The sequence below is a fragment of the Rissa tridactyla genome, chromosome 1 (genome assembly GCF_028500815.1).
Source record: "Rissa tridactyla isolate bRisTri1 chromosome 1, bRisTri1.patW.cur.20221130, whole genome shotgun sequence".
Classification (NCBI taxonomy): domain Eukaryota; kingdom Metazoa; phylum Chordata; class Aves; order Charadriiformes; family Laridae; genus Rissa; species Rissa tridactyla.
In genome coordinates this window covers 144,320,026-144,343,002 of record NC_071466.1, presented here as the reverse complement: position 1 = coordinate 144,343,002, position 22,977 = coordinate 144,320,026, and the positions used below count along the sequence as shown (strand labels likewise).

Genomic DNA, 22,977 nt, shown 5'->3' with positions numbered 1-22,977 from the left:
AAACTGCGAGTACTTAATATTTTCTTTTGATAGTTAGATCCCAACAGATGTTGCATTGTTCATTGGCTTTGTTTTCCTTTGTTTTGCTTTCTAGGTGGGTCTTGTTTTGTTTTGCTTTGCTTTTGTTAGTTTGGTTTGGTTTTTTGCTTTTACTTTTTTTTTCAGTTAACAATTCACTGCAAATTCCTGGTAGGACACAGCAAGTACTGTAGCACCATAAAGCATAGAAATCAAGCGTAGATGTCTCAAGCAAAAGGAGAGATAAAAGAGGACTTTCTTTACCTGTTCAAACCTTACCTGTCATTTGCTCTTCTATTCTATTTCCCTGCAGTGGCACTTTTACTTCTTCCCCCCTCGCCCCGCCCCCGGTGCAGACTTTTTGTCTCCTCAAGCCCATGCCCTGAATATGGGGAACCAGAGGAGCAGCACGTTCTGCACAGCAGCCAGGATGTGCGTGGCCCTCTGGTTGAAGCTCTACCCCCATTCCCCCCCATTTCATAACCTGATGTGGCAAGGAGGCTGAGCTCTCACTCTCCATTCAGTTTGGGATGGTAATCTTCCCTGGAGAATGTTTATGTGCTGTAATTTTCATTGCTTGGATTGTCCAATGGAAAGCAACACAGAACACAAATACAAAAAAATGAATATTTTTTTTTTCGAAGACTGATAGCACTGGGACATATCCTGGCTGTTTTTTAAGCAAGGATTTAATGTTATATTTTATAGCTACATTGAGGAGTGGAGGGTAGAAAGAAATATTTTCTAACGAGAATAGATAGAGCTAGATAAATTAAAGTTGGAGTGCCTACTACAGAGAGAGACCAGTACCCTGTGAAAAGAAACACATGTAAAGATGCTCCTGGCTAGTGAAACTGGGGAAGAGATGCAGAAGACTCTGTTTGGTGCTTATTGGAAATAGCCCTCAAAGCTGGAATAGTGGTACATACTTTCCCTCCAGAAGTTGCTTTCTGGTGTATGAATAATGAAAATCTTAAAGCTGTTGAGAAGTATTTTTCCATATGTCTTTCATTTTCCTTCAGGATGAGGGTATATTCTAGTGAAACATACACCTATCCCTCCAATCTCTATTACTCTTAGTTTCCAGTGGATTCATGGGGTAGCAGCTCTCTGTATATTTCCCAAAGTCACAGCTCAGACTGGAATATCCTGAGTAAGGTCAGACATTCCCAAACTCACTTGCCGAGGACCGACATCAGCAGCAGTGATGGATGTATCAGTTCTGGGCCAGCTTCATTCACATCAGTTGGAGGAATGGCTCCACCTTCTCTTCCTTTTCCCCCTGCCTTAAATATCCCGAGACCCTTACCATTTTTGCACTGCTTTAATACTGGCCACTGAACTCATCGCTAGTAAAGGTTGAAACTCATCCCAGCCCTTTTTCCACTTGGACAAGGCACTCGCTGTGCAGTTCAAGTAAGACTCGCCACGCACACGCATAGGAACAGCCTCCGTGTACCGTCTGGAAGGGTTTCAAGCACCATCAGCAGGGTGTACAATGTGGACTGGGGAACTAGACAGTAGTTCACTGCAATGTGAGTTGGGTATTTCCCTCTTTTCACAACAATGAAGGAATCAGGTTTTGCAGGAAGTTACTAGGTTAGGCACTCTGTCACTCTTGCTAAGATTCCCCAGGCTTATCTTGCCAAGTTTAACCTGTGAGATATCTATGTAGAAGTAGCTATTAGTTTTTTGTTTCTTTGTATACGGACATGAGAAATCGTGTAACTTCTGATAGTAATCATAATGCATGTACCGTTTTACCTCTAGGTTCTTGCGTTCTTTGAGACCAGATCTAGCCTTTTCCAATAACTTTGTCAGTATTTGCACCTTGAGTTGCACATTAAACTTTTGTCTGAGCTTGCAGTACAATATAAAGCTCTGTGATGGTCAGCTCTGTCATTTATTTGAATGTTCCTATTTCAGTTCAGGGTATAGTAAAAAGGGGAATTGCACTTTTCCACCATATTTTTCAATTATTTCCAACAAACAGAAACAGCCTCAGAAGCTATGCTTCTGCAAAGTTGTGTGAACAGTTATTTTCAACATTGAGTTGACTTGTGCGTGTTTCTGCTGGGTATTTTGTGAGGACTTTGTAGTACCTAGTAAAAAACTATGAAAAATATGAGTATTAAAAGAGTATGAAAAATAGTTTCTTCATTAAAGATCATGAAAATATATTGTAGGACTAGAAATATAATATGGCATTCCCTGTTGAAGTATTTAAATTGTTTTTCAATAATAGTGGAGGGTTGTTTTTTTTTTTTTAATTTTAGGTGGCCCATATCCGAGCAGAAAGAGATATTTTGGTTGAAGCGGATGGAGCCTGGGTAGTGAAAATGTTTTACAGCTTTCAGGATAAAAGAAATCTTTACCTGATCATGGAGTTCTTACCTGGAGGTAAGCTGTATGTTGTGGTTGTTAGGTGATAGAAGTACTTCTTCCTTAGCTTTTGTTGTCAGCTTCATGAAATGTTAGAAACAAGCATACTGTGTTATTTGTTATAATAAAAAAATTTAATGCTGCTTTAAATGAAGTCCCAGTAATGTAATGACTCCTGATTTTTAGGGGAAGGAGAAAGATTATGGAGGGTTGTTAAAATAGACTTGAATTAAATAATTATTCTGATCCAATGTTCTGCTTGTTACTGCTGAAGCTAGTGAACACATGCCAATACATGTATTATGCATTACAATTCACTGTATCTTCTTGGTATATCCAATTACAATTTCTATTTAGGATTTTCAACAGTCTTACATCCAGTTTGCTAAAAAAGTCTGTTGGGTTTGTAGGTCCTTGCCACAATAGTTTCATAATTAGTAGCTATAAAGACAGTTACGAGGTTAAATTTGGATTCTACTGGGGTTTCACATAGAATTAGTCTTGTGATTAAAATGTTTTGATTTCTAAGCTGTGTTTTCTGCTCTTTGATTAGGTGACATGATGACCTTACTAATGAAGAAAGACACCTTATCAGAAGAGGAGACACAGTTTTACATTTCTGAAACTGTGCTGGCCATAGATGCTATTCACCAGCTGGGATTCATCCACAGAGATATTAAACCAGATAACCTTCTACTGGATGCTAAGGCATGTAATGTGCATGTAAACTGCCTGTGCTTTAAACATACCGTCTGAAGACAATGCCATTTATTGTGATGGTAATTGGTGGGAACCGGTAGTGCCACACCAGTGATTTTAAACTAGCTGGAGTAAAGGCAGTCAGTGGTCATTTTCTTCTCTTTGTTCAACACTAGTATACTTAAACAAAGAAAAACTGCCCTTGTTTTTTGTTGGAAAGCCTTTTAACCTTTTTAAGGCTTTTAAGGAAAGCCTTTTAAGTGAGGGTGTCCAGATGCTCATATTCATATGCATTAAAAACTGATACACTTTCCTGATTTGGGGTGAAGCAGAGCCAACTTTCTGTTCAGTTAGAGAGGCTCTTGCTCTTACTTGTTGCTGTGGCAGTCAGGGTCAGCTGACTTGGTTGTTTGCCCTGTGGAGGGGTCTCATCTGTGGGGAGAACTGGACAGGACAGGTGACCCAAAAGTGACCATTAGGGTAATTCCATCCATCTGCCATGCTTAGTATAAAAGCTGAGGGATCCAAGGGTCAGCGCTCGTCTTCAGTGGCCGACATCTGGGGAGGACCCTGTCTGTTCGTCTGCCTTTGGTCCCAATCTCCAGGGTGTGGTTCCCATCCGTCGCTGGGTCTAGTCTGGGACTTCCCCAGTGCCTGCTGGTGGTGTCTTCCTGTGGTCTTGATATGGTTTTGTATATATTGTATCTATTTCATTACTTCCACTTTATTTTTTTATTAATGTTTTATTAAGGTGGTTTGGTTCTTTCTGGACTCATGGGTCTCCTTGTCTCTCTCCTGCCTCTCCTTGGGGCGGGGAGCGTGTGTTGTCTTATTGTTGGCTGGTCTGGCCGGAACAGTGACAGAGAGTGACAAAAGGTTGTTCTGAGGATGAAGTCTCCAGGAACGCTAACACCACCACGGCCTGTGGGGCAATAAAAGCGCTTCTCCTCTACAGTCATAACAAAGCTCAGTTTTCCCTCCTGTTACCTTTGGTGCAGGAGCAGTCGCTGCACACTGGCAATGTTTGAGCCTGGCGCTGCTGAGAGTGCAAAAACATGGGGTTTTGAGGATGAAGTTGCTGGGAAAGCTCAGAGCACCATGGTTTGTGCGGTAAAGAAAGCCCTTTCTGGAGGCGGTGAGAGTTAGGGACAGCGTTTCCTTGTGGCACCTTGGCTCTGAGAGTAATCGCTACAGACGTGCAATTTTTTGGCCTGGCGCTTGGGACAGTGAAAATTGCTTGTTTTAAGGATGAAGTTGCCAGGAAAGCTCGGAGCACCATGGTTTGTGGGGTGATGATAGCACTTCCCAGACACAGAGATTAAGGTCCAGCTTTCCCTTCTGGCATCTTTGGTGTGAGAGCAATTCATGGACGTTTGCGAATTTTCAGCCGAGCCCTGGGGAGGGGGTCCTGGTTTGGGGCCAGTTCTCTTTAATATCTTTATCAATGATCTGGACAAGGGGATTGAGTGCACCATGACTAAGTTTGCAGACAGCACCAAGTTGGGTGAGAGTGTCGACCTGCTTGAGGGTAGAAATGCTTTGCAGGGGGACCTGGACAGGCTGGATCAATGGGCCGAGGCCAATGGTATGAGGTTCAACAAGGGCAAGTGCCGGGTCCTGCACTTGGGTCACAGCAACACCATGCAGCTCTACAGGCTTGGGGAAGAGTGGCTGGAGAGCTGCCTGGCAGCAAAGGACCTGGGGGTGTTGGTTGACTGCCAGATAAATATGAGCCAGGAGTGTGTCCAGGTAGCCAAGAAAGCCAACAGCACCCTGGCCTGTATCAGGAATAGTGTGGCGAGCCGGACTATGGAAGTGATCGTCCCCCTGTACTCAGCACAGGTGGAGAGGCCACACCTCGAGTCCAGTTTTGGGCCCCTCACTATAAGAACGGTATTGAGGTGCTGGAGCGGGTCCAGAGAAGGTCAATGAAGTTGGTGAGGGGTCTGGAGAACAAGTCTTATGAGGAGCAGCTGAGGGAACTGGGGTTGTTTAGCCTAGGAGGCTGAGGGGAGACCTTATTGCTCTCTACAACTGCCTGAAAGGAGGTTGTAGAGAGGTGGTGTCAGTCTCTTCTCCCAAGTAGCAGCTGACAGGACAAGAGGAAACGGCCTCAAGCTGTGCAAGGGGAGGTTTGGACTGGATATTAGGAAAAATTTTTACACTGAAAGGATTATTAAGCATTGGAACAGGCTGCCCAGGGAAGTGGTTGAGGCACCATCCCTGTAGGTATTTAAAAGATGGGTAGATATAGTGCGTAGAGATATGGTTTAGTGGTGGTTTTTGTCAGAGTTAGGCTGAGGGTTGGACTAGATGATCTGAAAGGTCCTTTCCAACCTAGGCGATTCAATGGTTCTCTGACTACAGTGAGACATGAGACAGACCCAGCAAGCATCATACGCAAATCTGTAGACCATCTAGCAGTGATGTCTGGAAACCTGATTAAAAACAGGTTACCATCAAAACAAAACAAAGGGATTTTGTCCTGGAGGCTTTCTCGGTCTCAGTGGTATCCACTTTAAAACAAAACCAGGAAAACTAGCTGCCCTCTGCTGTTCCAGAGTTGTAGATGTAACTGTTCCTGGGGAGGAGGGGGCAATAACCTTTTTGAGAGAAGACACACTCTTGCAGTACCCCAAGATTCAGTCATTATTTGCCTGTTGTCCTGGGTTAGGTAGTCCTGTGCAAGTCCATCGTGGCCTGTGAAGGCAAGTGCAGTTATTAAAACTTTCTTTTTCGAGCACTGCCTTTCTAAATTATGTTTTTATCTTCTCTGATTTTTTTTTTAATTTTTTTTAGGGTCATGTAAAACTGTCTGATTTTGGGCTATGCACAGGTTTAAAGAAGGCTCACAGAACTGAGTTCTACAGGAACCTTACACACAACCCGCCAAGTGACTTCTGTAAGTATAAGGTGTCCTAGTTAAATATTTGAATAATTTTGAGCTGCAGCTATGCCACATCAAAATTTATTTCTGCTGGGTTAAGCAAGATTGGTCAGGCTGATTGCATTTATTTGGAAAACTGGAAATGCACGTTCCTTGGGATGTGGGAGCATTTCACAGGAAGAAATTACGATTTCTGCAGTGTTAATGTATTTTTGCACATTTGTACACAGATACAAATACACATAATGTATCTACATTTTAACGTATTTTTCATAACAATGTTAATGAAGTTACAGAAACACTCTTTCAGAAGGGACATGAGTTTCATGTGCCGACTCACTGAAGTCAGTGACAATCTCGGGAAGCTTTTCATAAGAGTAAAGTTGTTCATCAGCACGCCTTGGTGTCACATCCATGTCAGTGTTTTATTCTACAAATGTAAAATTCCTCTGCAGTTCTTGGATTCTTCACTTGTTGCTCAAAAAAATATCGCCTGTGTCTGAATTGCCAGTGCTGCTGATCTCAGATCAATCTGTAAGACTTTTAGCAAGTTCTAAATTAGAGTTGCTGATCGCATGTCCTACTTACCTGAGTTTCAGCTGCAAATTGCACAGTAGCTATTCGTTATCATTTTCGCATCTCCAGTTATAGTTAAGCTTTTGTTTCTAGACTAAAGCATTCTAAAGACATAAAATAGTTATTCTTTGAAAACAGAATATTATCAATATTTTCTCCTAATTCTCAAATGCATTTATTGTCTAATAACTATTTTGTAAATTAGCATTTCAGAATATGAACTCAAAGAGAAAAGCAGAAACATGGAAGAAGAACAGGCGACAGCTGGTGAGTTAATGTAATCACGTATAACTTTTTTATTTTATTTTTTTTTTATTTTACAGAAGCAGTTAAATAAAAACTGGGCATTAATGCTGCTGGTTTTTAAAAAAAACTCATGTCTTACAGATATTGCTCTCTTAAACTCCTGAAATTTCAGTTAACTCAAAAGAAGGTGGTCTAGTGATCCCAGTTGTGGAATAGCTCAGAGATCAGGGCAAGGGTGGAAGGATGACCATCAGCTGAGTTGCTTTGCCTGCCTGTTTTCACAGCTACGACTAGCAAGGCCCTGCTCTTCTCCATGCCTTTGTTTCCCTTATGAGCATCTGGACTAGCTAACCTCAGGTGCCAGCAACCACTTAGCAAAGCTGTACCTTGAGTATGTCTCCTAAACTGACCTGGCATCGATACCGTGTGTTAACTCCTGCAGTTCAGTGTTGCAAGAAGATAGGTAGCTGTGTGATTCTTGTTCAGAGAATCGTGGGGGAAACTTGTTTGTCCGTCTGCTGAACACGATTATAACAGAAAGGCAGTGGAGAATATTGGCACTGGAGTGATGCAGCCTGGGTTTGTAGTGAGTGGTCAAGTAATAAAGGGCCCGCTGGCATTAACGGAATCAAAGGAAAGTATCTGTCAGCCATGGGCTTTCAGAATTTCAGCCCTACTCGTAATTTTCACCAAATAGCAGTTGCAAAAACCTCAGTTTTCAAATTTTGGAACTTTTTATTTTGCACACTCTATTTAAAAAGTGATATGTCACAGTATTCCCAAAAAGCTTTCGAATTGTTTTTACTTCAATGAGACATAATGAGATTACATTGCAATCATGCTCATAGGGGCTGTATTTCATGCCCTTAGTCCTGCTTGGAGTTAGATGACATCTCCAGGTCAGTAGCTGATGTGGCAGAATGGTGTGGTGAAGCTCAATGAATCATGAGACAGTCCAACAGAGAGAATAAAAGATCAAAATGACAACTTCTACCAGCACTATTTGAAAAGGAGCAACAAAAGGAAACACATGCTTGGTTTTCAGTTGGTTCAAAACTAAATGTCTCAGCTCTGTTCGATAAAATGAAGTATTTTGTTTCTGGCCGGACAAATGAAAGTAAAAGATTTTTCTGGCAAAACTGGATTTGGGGACTTTTGGTTTTTTGTGGGTTTTTTTGTTTGTTTGTTTTTCTTTCCCTCCTGCCCTGTGCAAAATTTTGTCAGTAAAGAGAAATTCCCAAATAGCTCAAGATTTAGTCATTAGCCAGAATCATCTAGGGTACGCATTCAAAAAGGTTAAAAGGATGGAACCTGGGTCCATAAGAGCTCAATTTTGCAATAAAGACAAGGTAATACATGGAACAGATAGTGTGTCACACATGGGAATCTACCACTGGTTATCCCTTTTTTAAAAAAACAAAACAAAAAAACCCCAACCAACCCACAACAACAACAGAACTTCTTGGGTATTTTAATACTGTGGCTACCCGAAACTTTAGCTAAGATGATCTTCTGATATTGCAGTGGGTATATTCTGTGATTTCATCACACTTAGGAGAATGATTTCCATTTACTTGCAAGGTTCTCTGTGCTTCCTTGTGTAAAAGAATAATGTTCTTGGGATTTTGGATACCATGAATTCTCAAATTAAGCATTCTTGTCCATCCAAATAACAAGCACCTATATGTGAATCCCCAGGAAAGGGTTCTGCAAAGTGTGAAACTGTAGTTTTTGTCTTTTAAAGAGTTTATTCTTTCTTTTCAGGCATATTCTACTGTTGGAACGCCAGACTACATTGCACCAGAAGTATTTATGCAGACTGGGTACAACAAGCTGTGTGACTGGTGGTCTTTGGGAGTGATTATGTATGAAATGCTAATAGGTAGGTTAAAGACACAACCAAAGAATCACCCAAAGGGTTCAAAGGTAACAGCGTCCATTTGTTCACTGAGCCTGATCCCCAGCGTAGTGGAGGTACCAGAATTTAATTCCGTTCTCCCTGAAGTAAGCCCCAAATTCAGCTTCCAGAAAACTTTGAAGTCCTCCCACCTTTCCAAGAAAGACAACAAGAGATGATGCTTCAGTTAGTTGTGTCAGTGAATAACTGTTCACTATTAAATATTTTTGAGGTTCAGTCTCATTACTTGGAAGTAAAAAAAATAACCTTTAATGTTGCATTACAAAAGAGAAAAGTTTTGGCTACTGCTACTTAACTGGGAGCTGTGGTGGCAAAAGCAGAGGCCCAGGTCACTTTCCTCTTCTGGGTAAAGCTTGTTAATTATTCTGTCTGTTTGTGCAGGGTATCCACCTTTCTGCTCAGAAACGCCACAAGAAACTTATAGGAAAGTTATGAACTGGAAAGAAACATTGGTATTTCCTCCAGAGGTACCCATTTCCGAGAAAGCAAAGGATTTAATTCTAAGGTCAGTAACAAAAGCCCACTTCTGGCCGCTCACGCAGACATAGTCATCCTCCATTAGGTAAATTGCCATTCTGCATGAAGGAAGCTTTAGATTGGAGGGAAAGTTGGTTTCTTCTGTGTCACCATCCTTGATGGAGTCTTTTTTTTCAGTCTTCTTCCCTTTGCCGTTTGTTTAACATGAAGGAATAAGCTGTAATGATCTTGATTTGTACCACTGCATCAAGAGAAACAAAGCAGACTGAAAAAAAGGAGGGGGAAAAAAAAGTGATTAACACACAATTTTTCCCTTCTCAGAGGGAACTAGAAAATAACAGCAGCATTTAATGCACTGAACAGAAATCTTTGGATGTTTTGGATTTACTTGCTTCTTCCAAAACACCAGTTTTTAATCTGTTCAGTTTGCATTGAAATTTTTGTGAGGGGTTTCGGTGTCAAGGTCAAGCAGATCTGCTCTCTTGTCCTGGGAGGTTTTGGGAGGGATGTTTTTTGGCTTTGATTTTTTTTTTTTTCCAAAGATAATATTACAAGCTTACATGATTTTGTTACAGGGCATAAGAGGAATGTACTGAATAGGCAGAACCAAGAGCTAGAATTTATTATTAGTCCAAGCAGTGCTCCAGTAGCATACAACAAATATAATAAATACAAGTTATTCTTAATCCAGTTACAGTGATACTAACACAGTTCAAATTATTTAATTTGTGCTAATATTCATTAATAAGTTTGAGTATAGTGGTTTTATTACATTTTCTGTATCTATTTCTCTAGTGTTTTGCTTAACCTCTCCTGTGTTTTGTCAGCATCCTGAGTTCTTTGCTGGGAAGTGTACAGTGGTGCTGCTAAGGATTTCTTCCTCCTCAGTTTTGGCTGTGTTTGGGGCATTTTCAAATATTTTGGGCAGTTTATTTGTTAACATGTCTTGCTGATCAGCTCATGAATTCAGTTATACAATGACTACCTGAATTTATTAGTTTTTCACTATATATATGGAAGGATTTAAATTAGGTTAAAACATCTTTAGTTATAGACAATTACTAAAACAAGGTCAAAACAGCAGGTTAGGCAACAAACACCTGGCCATTGGGTACTTTGTCTGTTAGAGCTTGGACAAGTTAGACAATGGTTATTTCAGCCTAAAGGAAGTTCCAGAAAATCTAAAGTTTCCTCATTTTTATAGATATGCATAAAACCAAACTAAAATAAGCTCAAATTCAGACAAAGCCTGACAAATTCTGAGACCTGGTCTGGCTAACTGTTGTTACAAGGTTTGAGGTCTATTAGCACTTGGTGTCAACCAACTGGCTGGGCTGCAGCAGAAATATAAGCTTTTTTTTTTTTTTCCAAACGACACTCAACTACAAGTAAAAGAACATTACAGTCTATCATTGGAGACAGTTTATAGTGGAACTTGCGACATTACTAAATCACCTGCTGAAAATTTATTGATGTGAAAAGTGCCCTTGCAAATCTGGGTGATGTGATTGTGTGGAGAGATTATGGGTTATGGATAACTAAATCACCAGCCAGAGGCTTTGCTCATCCAGGCAAACAGGATTTCATTTAACAAAGGCCAGCTGACTTGCTTAGAGCAACAGGAAGCCCTCACCCCCACGCTACCAAGTGCTTCCAGGAGCATCATCGGGTGACTCCACACTTGGCAATACTAAGCTTTTTCTTTGACATGGGAGTTTTTCCCTGTTATTGTAAACTTCCCTCTTTCTATCACTTTTGACACCTTTTGCTATGCTGAAAGAGACTGCAAGGACAGTATAAAAATATAAAGCAGTTATCTTTTGCATGTGTTAGCAAAGATATAGCTAGGATTTAATGAATTCCTAGGCTAAGCATTGGTATGCTCACCATCTCCTTGATGAGATACTTCAGAGTCTTTTCCAGCCAGGCAGGTGTCAGTCCAGAGGAGAAGTCAGCATCTGCTGCTCCCTGGAACAAATCCTCGACGTTGCTGAGTTGCTGTTGGAGAGCTTTCACCTCCCTATTTTTTTGTTTAGGATGTTTTACTTCCCTTGTTGGCATTTTTCTCCTGCCTACTTGAGCAGGTAACAGTTGCCATCTCAACAGTCCCCTGTCTCCAATTCCACCTTCTCTTTTTTTTTTTTTCTTGACTCTATGGACTTTCCCACAGCTGCTTCTCATAAATTGACATTTGTTCTGGAGTCTGAGGTGGTTATGCACAGGGACATACCAGAAATATGCCTTGGGTCTTTGTACCACCAGCACCTGGACCTCTAAGGAGAGGGAAGAGGGTGTGACAGGGAGAACAGGGACAGGGCATGTTTTGAAATGTGTCTGTTGGCTCATTGTATTCCAAAATGTGACGTCAGGGAGTAGTCCTATTTCACTAACTGGGTCTGTTCCTGTTATTTTGACTTTGAAACATGGATTTTAAATAGCTGAGAACATGCAGAGGAGTTTTCAGCGGTAGGGACTTAAGCCTCCATTCCAAACTAATCTTACAGAGATAGAACTTGCAGCAACTTGTCACAAACCTTGAAGATGGGGATAGAACAGTTTAGAAAAGCTGTAAGTTACTATCATCATGGGACTCTAACAATATTCTACTTATACTATTTCCCCTCTCTCCTAAATGCAATGAGCTGCTTTTACGTTACCCCAGGTGGTGGAACAACTTGAAAGAACTTCTTCAAATTCCTGATACAGGATACTATGGCAGTTTTATTTGCTATTGCTTCTGTCCGCACTTATTGTAACATTCCCTTTATTTTTTCCACTTTTTCAGGTTTTGTATTGACTCGGAAAATAGAATTGGTAGTAATGGAGTAGAGGAAATAAAAAGTCATCCGTTTTTTGAAGGAGTGGACTGGGGACATATCAGGTATATACATACATTTTATAGAGAGAATAAAAGCCATGAAAGCAAGAATTTAATGTACTGTGATGTCAAGGATAATTCTTTCCAAAGCGTATTTTATTTTGAAAAGCAGCTACTGGCAGTAGGTGGGTGACAGCAAAGGTTTTCAGGCCTTGCTGGCTTTCATAAATCTGATCAGAGATAATATGATACATCATTAAATCAATAAATCATGCCTCAGATTGCCCAAGAGCGCCCAGGATGGAAAGAAATTGTGGTAGGGTGGCTGTGTTATTCTTGATGTATGCTCTGATATCAGCAGCTCCTTTTCCAGTAGCAACAGGCTCTGCAGCTATTACAATTGACTTTTTTTGTAATAGGAGCACGAGAAAAGCAAACCCTATTCCAAAAATGCAGGGCAGATAGATGAATGGAGACGCAGCAAGTTAGGAGGAAAACACAGGGCACGTCTTTACTGCACGCTGCAGATACTACACCTGAGTGAACCGGTATGTCTACAGAGTGCTGGGCAGAGGCACTGACTCACCTCAGAGTCGCAGCCTGTGACGAAATTCTGCTGGCCCAAGCCTGGGTAGAAGGCTCGGCTGAGGCAGCCATACCACTTCCAGCCTGAGCTCGTGCCTTCAGATGCTGAGCTACATCCGCACATACCCAGCGTGGTTACACCTTTAGAGTAGACTTTGGTGGGACCACAGATACTTTCAGTTCAAATGATGGCTACTGTTTGAGGTAGTCGGTTCTTTCAGTAATATTGCAGTTTTGTATGTGAAAATTCGTACTGTGGTAGTGTGATTGTCCAGCTCTTGTACTTGTCGTTTCCTCTGGTGCAGAAAGCCTCATTTAACTTATCGTTTCGGTGTGGGAGACTTTAATAAGCAGCAAGAGCAGTGACCCATCTGTTCATGCCACATTTGGCAGCCTGGCAAAATGGTTTCCCTGTTCCACCCAGACGTGGATTTAATTGTAACTGTAGTAAGTACAACTGTAATAAGTTTACAGGTGTGAATTAATGACTTTCCCATAGTGCTGTGTTTGAATGCTTTCATGGGACAGATCACTTAAGCAACTTGGAAACCACCTTAAAACTTCTTAAAGGGCTGCCTAATTATTGAGCTAATAAAGCAGTAACATGTCAGAGCCAACTCATCTTGGATGAGAGATACTGGTGGCTGTGTGTCAGGTATTTGGATGAGGTCCAGGCTGATGAGGGCTGGAATTGCAAAGCAACGCATCTGATGGCTTCAGATGCAAGTAAAATCCTGCTCAGCTGGGTAGGCTGGGTTTATGAAATGAAGGGTTCACAGTGACAACAAAGATCATATCAATAGCTACATGGCAGATAAGTGTGGAATGCTGTTTCAGTTAATGGGAAAACCATATATTCCCCAAGCTTGCCAAGAAGATACTAATGCTAGATAGGAAACCAGTAAATCTCCCCATAATGTCAGTAAACAGGTGAGTCAGATACATCTCTGGTGGATTCAGTGGAAATTTTGTGCTTTAAATTATAGGGATGTTGTAACTGTAAAAAGCTAAGTTAAACAAAACTTTGTATCTTTTCCTAGCATTTGCTTTTCTGGCACTTATTTCTATTTGCAGGGAAAGACCAGCAGCAATCCCTATAGAAATCAAAAGTATTGATGATACTTCCAACTTCGATGAATTTCCTGAATCTGATATTTTACAGCCAGGTGAGACTGCCATTGTAAATTCCAAGTTTTTATCTATGATGTGCCAGAATACTTCACGGATGCTTTTCGTGTTGTTGGTTTATATTCATTTTTCTGGTACCATAATCAAGGGTAACATACACACTTGATCTAGAGACTTTTTTAAAATATAAATTAAGTCTATGATCTCTCATGGCTTCTACTTCTGTGTAACTTTGAAGAAAAAAGAAAAGCCCACAGATTTTTACAGTTAAATCTATTAGCAAAAATCATTTGCATATATAGTGAGCACAGAAAACAGTGCAGTTTTCTACCGTACAGTCTGTCTAACCAAATTCTGCTAAAACATTATGCAGTGATTTGATTTTGATTTTTAATGACTTCTGCGTTTCATGCCAAACGTAAATGTTCACATATTTGTGCAAAAATTTTCAGACAGATGAATATTTATCATAGTGCTATATGAACCTGAGTAGCTCTGCAAATCACTGTAGGCTTTTTTTTTTTAATTTTTAATTCCTATTGGCAAGTAGTAGGAAATTTTTATACGTAAGTCTTGGTTCTCTGACATGCCAAAATCTCCCAGCTCCCACTGTTTTCAATTAATTACTAATGGCTTAAAGATAGACAGATATATAACAATAATTGATGACAGATAAGTGTAGATGTGCTAACAACCAATAAGAATTATCAAAAGGCGGAGTTTTTTTTCTGAAATGGCTTTTATTTAATGGCAAGGAAGTTTGGCCTTTTAATGCAAAAGCAATCAATCTCCAGTGCCTAAGTTAAAATCTTTAAGTCCTTATTTGGATAATACCAGTACATTTGGTATCTCGGACCCACTGAAAATGTTACTGTACATCTAGATACCTAAATACAAACAGATATCTGCGTTTGGCATCTTGAGTTGAATATATTGTTATAGAACTCTAAAAGCGGCAACCAGAAAGCTAAATGTAGAAGCCCATTGCAGTGAATGCCTGTGTGCAGCATGCCAGCCGTGTGGGCTGTTTATAACATAAAAGGAGGCGGTACAAGCCTTGCTGAAGCTATAAGCGGGGAGGAAGTCCTAGGAGACTAATATGTGCGTGATGTGTGTAGTTCTCTTGGGAGAACTTGGATGTATCTCTTTCTCCTGGTTGTGGTGAGGAGAACATGGTATGTATACATGCATTTGTTGTGCTTGGGGCATCCTAAGTGTTACGGGTTTTGTAATTGTATATCCTGTGGGTGTGTTAGGGGTTGCCATCAAGGTATGGGAGCCTGTTACGTTGTGTGGACATACTGAGAAAAAAAAAAAAAACAAACCAAAAAACAAAACCAAAACAAAATAACAAAAACCTTTTTCTGCTTCAGAGATATATGCTGAAATTATAACTCTTCTCAGACCATTGACAAAAAGCAAATGACCTGATTAAAAACAAGATTTCTTCAAGGAAATAAGAGTTCAGGGCTGTTTATGTCAGTGCTCTGTGTAAAGTCCTCTCAGAAGCAGTGCTGTTTCTAATTGTGTTTTTTTTGTTTTTGTTTTTACTTTTGTTTCTAAATTCTAGTGCCAAACACAACAGAACCTGACTACAAATCCAAAGACTGGGTTTTCCTCAATTATACCTACAAGAGGTTTGAAGGGCTCACGCAGCGTGGCTCAATCCCTTCCTACATGAAAGCCGGGAAGTTGTGAAACAAAAAACAAACCCACAAAATAAAAATACAAACCTCAGGTAGCTGCATCACCAGACCCGCTTGGCATTAGTTATCAATACATTGACTCTGGTGCGCATCAATTTCACAAGGAAATTCTACAGGATTAGGATTTCTAAGACTACTACAGGAATTAGTTGGCAGTGCCAGCTGGCTTTTTTTTTTTAATATTTGAATATTTTTGTTAACTTTATTAGACGAAGGTACTGGAATAAAAGGAACGTACATCCCTTTGTAACTGCACTGCCTATGTGTGTATAACGGTTAATTATGCCTCTCTGTACTGTGGCTGTGTTTGTACTGTAAACCATCTAATCCACCCAGGAGTAAAACATATCATTTTATGCAGCACTGTTATTATTCTGCTTACCTGGTAGGTTTTAGATATGCAGTATAAAAAAACCATTGCCCACATTTTGCAAAATTCTCTGAGCGGTTGCTCAAGGGTGTTCCAGTTGCGGTCTGCAGATACCCCACGAGTGTGGCAACATTGGATTATTTTAAATAGCAGTGTCCTGTTGGCCTAATTGTACCCTGCCTACTCTCCCTCTTCCCCACTGGAGGGCTTTATCAGCCAGTCATCCCTTCTTCTCTTTCTTCCTTTTTCCCACTGTGTGTGGTGGTGAAACAGTCTCTGTGATCTCTTTAGTGGTATTTCCGCCTGAAATGATAGTTAATGGGCGTTACTGTTTAAGATGATGGTGCCTGTTGGCAACTTCAGAAGAAAAAAGGAATCTCGATAAAAATCATATAGATTTTTAACAGAAGGGAAGCTCTCTGATACCAAGTTCTGAAGAGATGGCAGTTTCCAGGACTGTGTTCCTGCTTCTGCTGGAAGGCTGATCATCTTTTTGCTACTCATAACTCAAATAGCCTTTTCTGTCTGTGCAAAACGTATTCTAGAAGTCATCAAATTGCTGCTCCTGCTCTAGCCTTTTCTTTCCAGAATACGCCGTAGCAGCCTCTGCAAAGCCAGAGGAAATGGAGCGCCTCACTAGAATCAGACTGTCCTGTGGCCTGCATCTTCTTCTAGTATCTCTATCTGACACGGACCATGGGATTACAAAGCTTCAGCTGAGCCTGCAGCCCAGTTTCCAGGAAGCACAATCATGACTGAATTGGGCACGGCATCTAAATGCTATTCTCCCCAGTCTGCAGGATGGTGACACACTGACAGCAGAGATGGGTCTCCTCCGAAGTCGAGGAAACTGAAGCTGAAATCCCTCCATATGCAGGGTATGGTTTCGCTTCTCAACCCAGCAGCAGTTCAGGACTGAACTGCACTCCTCAGTTTGCAATTATCTGGTTGCCGGCAAACTTATATCTTTGCATATTAACTGCATATTTCTGCAAATTTATCTATATCTCTGCATATTAACTGCAGTACTTTGAATCTGTCAGAATACAGTAGAGATCTTTGGTCTTTTTATGGTTACAAAAGAGATCTACAGCAATGAAAAACCCCCCAGAAACTGAACAAGCACAGTCCCTGTTGCAGTCTTCCTCCTCTGAACGCCAAGTGAAAGGCACTCTAAAGCCTCCGCAACACCCATTGGAGTGAAGCACAGGATGTTTTGGCATACAGTAGGAAAGATCCCATTAGACTGGCTTTTGCAGCAAAATGTGACTATTTATAAAGCCGTCGCAGAAATATTTATCGCTGCTAGGAACCGTGGTATCAGCTGTTCTGAATTATTCGTACGCTTCAAAAACATACTGAGGTGTTCAACTGCTGCATAAAAGACCCATTTACCAGCAAGATTTCTGTGCATCAGCGGCTTACTGACATACTGTAGTCTTCCTCAATCCAACAGCTACTAGGTTCCTTGTTATCCTACCCAGTGATATCTTTCCTCCAGTATTTTGTCTCCCTTCAAGCATCTAATATCTGTTATTTATACTACATTTCTACAAGAAATTTTACTCTTCAGGTTATCACAGAGTAGTAGCCAGTGCTTTAGGGCCCATTCAATTTATACAGTGTTAACATCAGAACATGGCTAAGCTAAACTTTTGCCTAAATGCTGGACTTATGTGAGAACAGTTCACTGATCTCCCAGTTTTCCTTCCCAAACCTTACACTAATTAACACCCCTTTACTGCTGTTGGGGCAAGATCCCTCAGAAATTCTCCATTGTTGTTCCTAGTCTTGTCAATGTAGCGAAGCTCAACTTGTATCCATGCAAAGACTGTCCAGAAACAGTTTACACTTTCAGACTTCGTTCTGCCAGTGCCCTAACAGCTTCTAAGGCTTCTCAGGAGAGGAAATGCCTTTTCTAAGGCATTCAATCTATTCTACCAAGACAGAGAAGCTTGGGCAGAAAAGATCCAAGATGTAAACTTGGCCTCAAAGGACACTACTATTCAAAAGAGAAATTTTTATTAGTTTTAATTTCTAATCTCATTCCTGGGGCACTGTGTGCACCAGAAATGGAATTCCTGCGAACAACACATTTCAAAAGAGCACAGTTACTCTATTTGCGTAATATAAAAAGAAGTCTTTGCTTGAACTTGCTAAGACAAGATAAGTTTTATGGAAACTGCAAATGTTCAGTAATAACTGGTGATTTTTTTTTTTCCTGTGGGGTTTGGGGGAGGGGAGATAAATACACACTTAATTTAAAGCTATCTATTAAACAACTATGTCTGTACATACTCACTGGTTTACAAACTTGGGAAAAAGCTCAACCCTTATATTTGTAACACTAAAGATAATACTCATTTAAAATTCCGGATGATTAATCATATCAATGCTCACATAGGAAATAGTCTGCAGCCTATTTAGCATAAACTTCTGTATTGTGGTAGTTGATTATTTTTTTTTTTTTAAACATAGCATTATTTTAATCAGTAAGACAAGTTAAACAAAATATTAACTACTGCTTTTAGGATGGTAGAATTTTTTTTAAAGGTGAAACTGTGACACTGTAATGGATTAAAGAGAACAGAAGGTTAATTTACACTGGTTTTCAAAAAATGGAAGTGCAACATATCTTTTGTTTTGTTGTCATATTCCTTTGGCAGGTTGTGTTTTTTCCTTTGGCAATGTTTGTCACTGTGCCATTTATTTTTCTTATTCTTGGAGTACCAAAGATCCTGAAATGGCTTGATGATTGCAACCATGTGAAAATTTATTTTCTGGGAGTATGTTTTGTTAACTTTTGTTAAAATGTGGAATTGTGCATGCAAATTGTTATCAGAGGTTTGCTGGGAAGTTAACCTATTCCAGCAGGAAAACTTGAGTGCATAGATGGAAGTGGTGAGCCTGAATCCAAATTCTGGATCTGAATACCCTGGAACTGGGGACGAAGCTTGGATTGGGAAACACAGCTGAGCTTTTGCACTTTGTTCCATCTCCAATCAGCGTGAGTGAGTGGCCTTAGACACAGGACATCAGGAGAGGTTGTCTCATGTGCAAAAGGACGCAAAAAATTGCCAGCATTCAGAAATCAAATATTGTTGATACTGCATTTGCACTGTTAAATTTGCCTTGCTGGAGAGTTATATAAGTGTTATTTTTATAGGTCAATTGTTAAACACCTGAGCCGTTGGATACAGTATGGAATAATAGCATCTGACATGGGTGAATTCACCTAAGTGCAAAGGGGCTTGCTGACAGCTCTCCACACTACTAAGACAAATGGGCATAAGCAGTACAAAGGGTGTTGTCGGCTACTTCTGAAGAGGTGACTTTCCTCGTCTGCAACAGCAAGTAGGGAATACTGCAGTTTAGCCCGGTTATACTCTAATGCTTAGGAAGTGCTCTCACTTTTTCAATAATATGAGCAATTACAAGCGTTGTAACATACTGTACCTTGTTCTTTTAATGTTGATATATTACAGCAGCTTGTTCTTGGAGTCGAAATGGCAACTGCTATATTTTTCCTAGACTGTTTCATTAGTTGTGGTTGGGAAAGTTACATAGAAGCATTATAAAAATTTATATGAGGCTTTTTACAGCATTTGAAAATAAAAGTAGCATTCTTTTTGTAAAGTTGATGTTTTGGGTTTTTTTTTCACACCAGTGTACTAGATTTGTTTATCTTCCAGAATAGGAGACATCTAAGGAATTGAAACACTATTTTGTGTATTCTCATTTCAAATTCCACAGATGGTAAAAACTCCAGTGTTGCTACCCTCAATCAGAAAGTAGAGATAGCAAAAATTGCTCACCTTGTACCAACTGCGGTCACATGAAGCTACTTCTAAAATGGTTATTGCTCTTCACACAGAGACTTATCTTCTTCCCTGTAGGCCATAATTTGTTCAAAAAAGCTTTCACAGGCAGTTGTGTCCTTTGCTTCACTATTCCCTGTTCCTTGCTGAGTTTAGAGCAGTGGCAGCAGATGCAGTTGTGAAATGGTCATGTAAAAAAAATTATTACAGAGTTGAGCAGCTGAAAGCAAAGAGGAGCCTAGAAGCTGGTGACTGGCCTTCTCTGGAGCCCTCCAGTGAATAACAGCCCTCCCTCCACTTTAGAATTGCTGCTTTCAGTAAATGATACCATTTTAACAGAATTTTACAAATTCTGATTAATGGGATTGCGCTTTTCTTCCAGTAACCATAGATTATATCTCAGAGCTCCGTATCATAAGAAAATGCAGGCTTAGTTCCTTATCTCCTTGCACTACAAAATTCAGTATTCCTCAAAAATACAGCACTTTAATGGCAAATATAAAAGCTGACTTCAGCATGTGCAGAAATACTTTTGGTTTTAAATCAACCCCTTTTAAATATTATATAGTTTAGTGTTTATGAAACATACTGCAAGTATTTGTTGTGCATTTCTTATTTCTTTACTCTTGTACAAAGTGTGCCTTGCATATGTAAAACAATTATGCTTTGGACAATAAAAGGTCTTTTCTGACAATCTTCCTATGGAAAGAGAAGGGAGGAGTATTCAAAACAGTCTCTCTGTCTTGCTGTTGGGAGTGATGACAATAGCGGTTCCCAGCTCTAGGACTAGACACGGGTATATTTGCAGTTCAGGAGGTGCTTAATGTACTGCTTTAAGGTAATTTTATTTATTGTGCATGTAAATTTTAAATATCGCAGAGGTTCTAAAATGTCTATCCCATGGCTGAATTTCGAAGATGAAAGCAGGTTTTAAATGCGGGTGCCAGTAGAATGTAACCTCTCAGCTATGCTGACTGCTAGCTTCTGCTGCACAGAATGCCAGTTCTGCCTAAAAAAAGTCGCTGTCTGAAAGATACCAGGAATGTTAACTATTGGGACAGTTGAAGGGTGAGTTAATGTAAATATCATACAATGAACTTACTCTCTGTCAATAGTAATGTCACTGCGATTTGTACACTTCACTGCGCAGGAACGCTTCTACAGTCAGTGTGAGGGGAAATTAATCGTTACACATACAGAGAGAGTTCATCTCACCGCCTCCTATTTCTCCCACCACCTCTTTCCAGGTTATTTGATAGCGTGGAGGTTACTGTTCTCTGGGGAAATGGGGCACATAGGCTTGAACCTTCTCATGCTGAGGACGGAAATTAACCCAGGTTTCTCATTTCCCAATGAAGTCAGAGCGCTGCTAGGAACAGTTTGTTTCTGATTCGAACCGACCCTTGATGCCACATCTTGTTTCCATACCAGCTGCTTTAATCTGTTTCTAGTGAACCACCATCTGCTGCTGCTTCTCTCTTCTCTAGGAGTACATGCTGTCTATATGTGCTGTCCCTGGGCAGTCCACCTTCCATTGGTAGCAGTTCCTTCTCTTTTGGGTATCGCTGCCCATCCTTCCCCCCTCCAAACACCAAATCTTTGCCCTCGCCCCTCTACATTTCCTGCCCACTAAACTAAATGATGTTGAAAGGGCAAGCTCATCAGCAGAGTAAGCGCTGTGACCTTGAAGCTGTTGTGTAAAAGTGTAACCACAGCCCCTGCTCCACATTTTGTAAGAGAGATGGCAGCTACAGATAGCAAGTGCAATATACGCACCAAGTCTATGTAACACCTTGTTTCCTTCCAGGGATGTAGGCAGAATCTGCCCCTCCATGTGGATGTAAGGGCTGGAATAGGAAGGTAATGGAGCTTCAATGGGAAGCAGGTGCCAAGATGCTCCCCTGGGCCACGTCCATGCACATGCGGCCATCCACAAAACTTTGAGACTTGAAATGGAAGCACTGATTTGAACATATACCTCTAGTGTTAGGATTTACTCAAAAGATTGCAATAGCTTTGCTAGTCTTGGACACTTAATTTCCCTTCTACTTCTGACTTCAATATATCTATTTAATAACAAATGATCAGATAAGAACTTCAGTGACTTTCTCATCGTGACAGAATGAATCACTGGCAAACTAGACACGCATCTCAAGATTTTCAATCCAGTAGGCTGCCTTTGAGGTCTCATCCAGCTCCCACTGACATCAGCAAAAGATCCCTATCTAAAGCCCAAAGAAAGCAGTGAACAAGTATGGTCTCAAAAGCAAGCTGTTCGCTGATGTCATGCTTCTATGTTCTTTACAGATGAGACAAAAAGATTTTACTATCTATACAATTTAACTTGTTAAAAAGCAGTACGTGAAGATGATACCTTTTGGCTTCAAGTACAGTGGTGACAAACTCGCATGGTACTTCTGCTATTAAAGAAGAAAATATTACCTATTTTTTTATAAACAAAATTATATTATGACTCAAGGAAACTTTGCAAAATGTACAATTTATTTAAATGCCTTCTTCTGACAGTGTGGTATGTAATTGAGCCCTAGCATGGATTTTGCATATTCTAGGAAGCAGACAGATTGGCACGACTTCTTGATTTGTGAAGTTCACAGGCAGTGAACAATGAATGTGATGCATTCAGTTGGCACAGTTCTGCTGGGTAACATTAGACATACTTAGGGACCCACTCTGTGCAACAGTCATTGGGTTTCTCTTTTCAGTTAATTCTGCCTCAACTTAGCGGCACGGGTTTAAGGTGGCTTACATTTCTGCATCTTTGCATTGTTCCTATACCACCTGTTTAATATGAGGCTGCTGACAGTTGAAAAGACCAGGAATCTGTACTGCGAGTGACAAGTCTACTTCAATCAAGCAGACTTTCAGACAGTGATGTAATGTATTGTTGGGACCTTTGCAGGGAAGATGGATGAGACAACTGCAGCTTGGCAGTTCAAAGATTGGCTGTGTGCAAACCCAAGAAAAGATGTTGCCTTCTTGGAGATATGCTGCCCTTACAGCTGGTTTTGTTCTCTTCTGGCCACAGCAGAAAAGGCACTGGGTGGGATCTCAATGATCCCAGAGAGGTAGGACTCAGCTTGAGGGCTGCCACTTGTGCACCATGGGCACATTTCAATTGCTTTTCATTTCAACAAGCCCCCTAAACAGCTTTATCCTTGCGCAGAGATTTGTAACAGCAATACTGGTTTGCAGAGACATTAGACATTAGGCTCTTGTTAGGCATTCAGAAAATTAACTAGATTCTGCCGTGAATGAAAAGACTACTTAAAAACTAAAGCTTATTTTGTTTTTAAATCAAAAGTGGCACCATCAAATTCAGTGACTTTTA

General features: G+C 40.5%; 1 protein-coding gene across 5 annotated transcripts in view; it reads left to right on the top strand.

Moving 5' to 3' along the window:
* Positions 1-18,173, top strand: part of STK38L (serine/threonine kinase 38 like) — a 53,345-nt gene extending 35,172 nt beyond the window's left edge. For all 5 annotated transcript variants that reach the window (XM_054189230.1, XM_054189232.1, XM_054189231.1 and 2 more), the window contains exons 6-14: positions 2,295-2,418; positions 2,954-3,108; positions 5,899-6,001; positions 6,768-6,829; positions 8,573-8,690; positions 9,108-9,231; positions 11,989-12,084; positions 13,681-13,772; positions 15,305-18,173. In XM_054189230.1, coding sequence (XP_054045205.1) covers positions 2,295-2,418; positions 2,954-3,108; positions 5,899-6,001; positions 6,768-6,829; positions 8,573-8,690; positions 9,108-9,231; positions 11,989-12,084; positions 13,681-13,772; positions 15,305-15,432 — 1,002 coding nt within the window. In that variant the 3' untranslated portion in view covers positions 15,433-18,173. The remainder of the gene's footprint in view (positions 1-2,294; positions 2,419-2,953; positions 3,109-5,898; positions 6,002-6,767; positions 6,830-8,572; positions 8,691-9,107; positions 9,232-11,988; positions 12,085-13,680; positions 13,773-15,304) is intronic.
* The last annotated feature ends 4,804 nt before the right edge of the window (positions 18,174-22,977 follow it).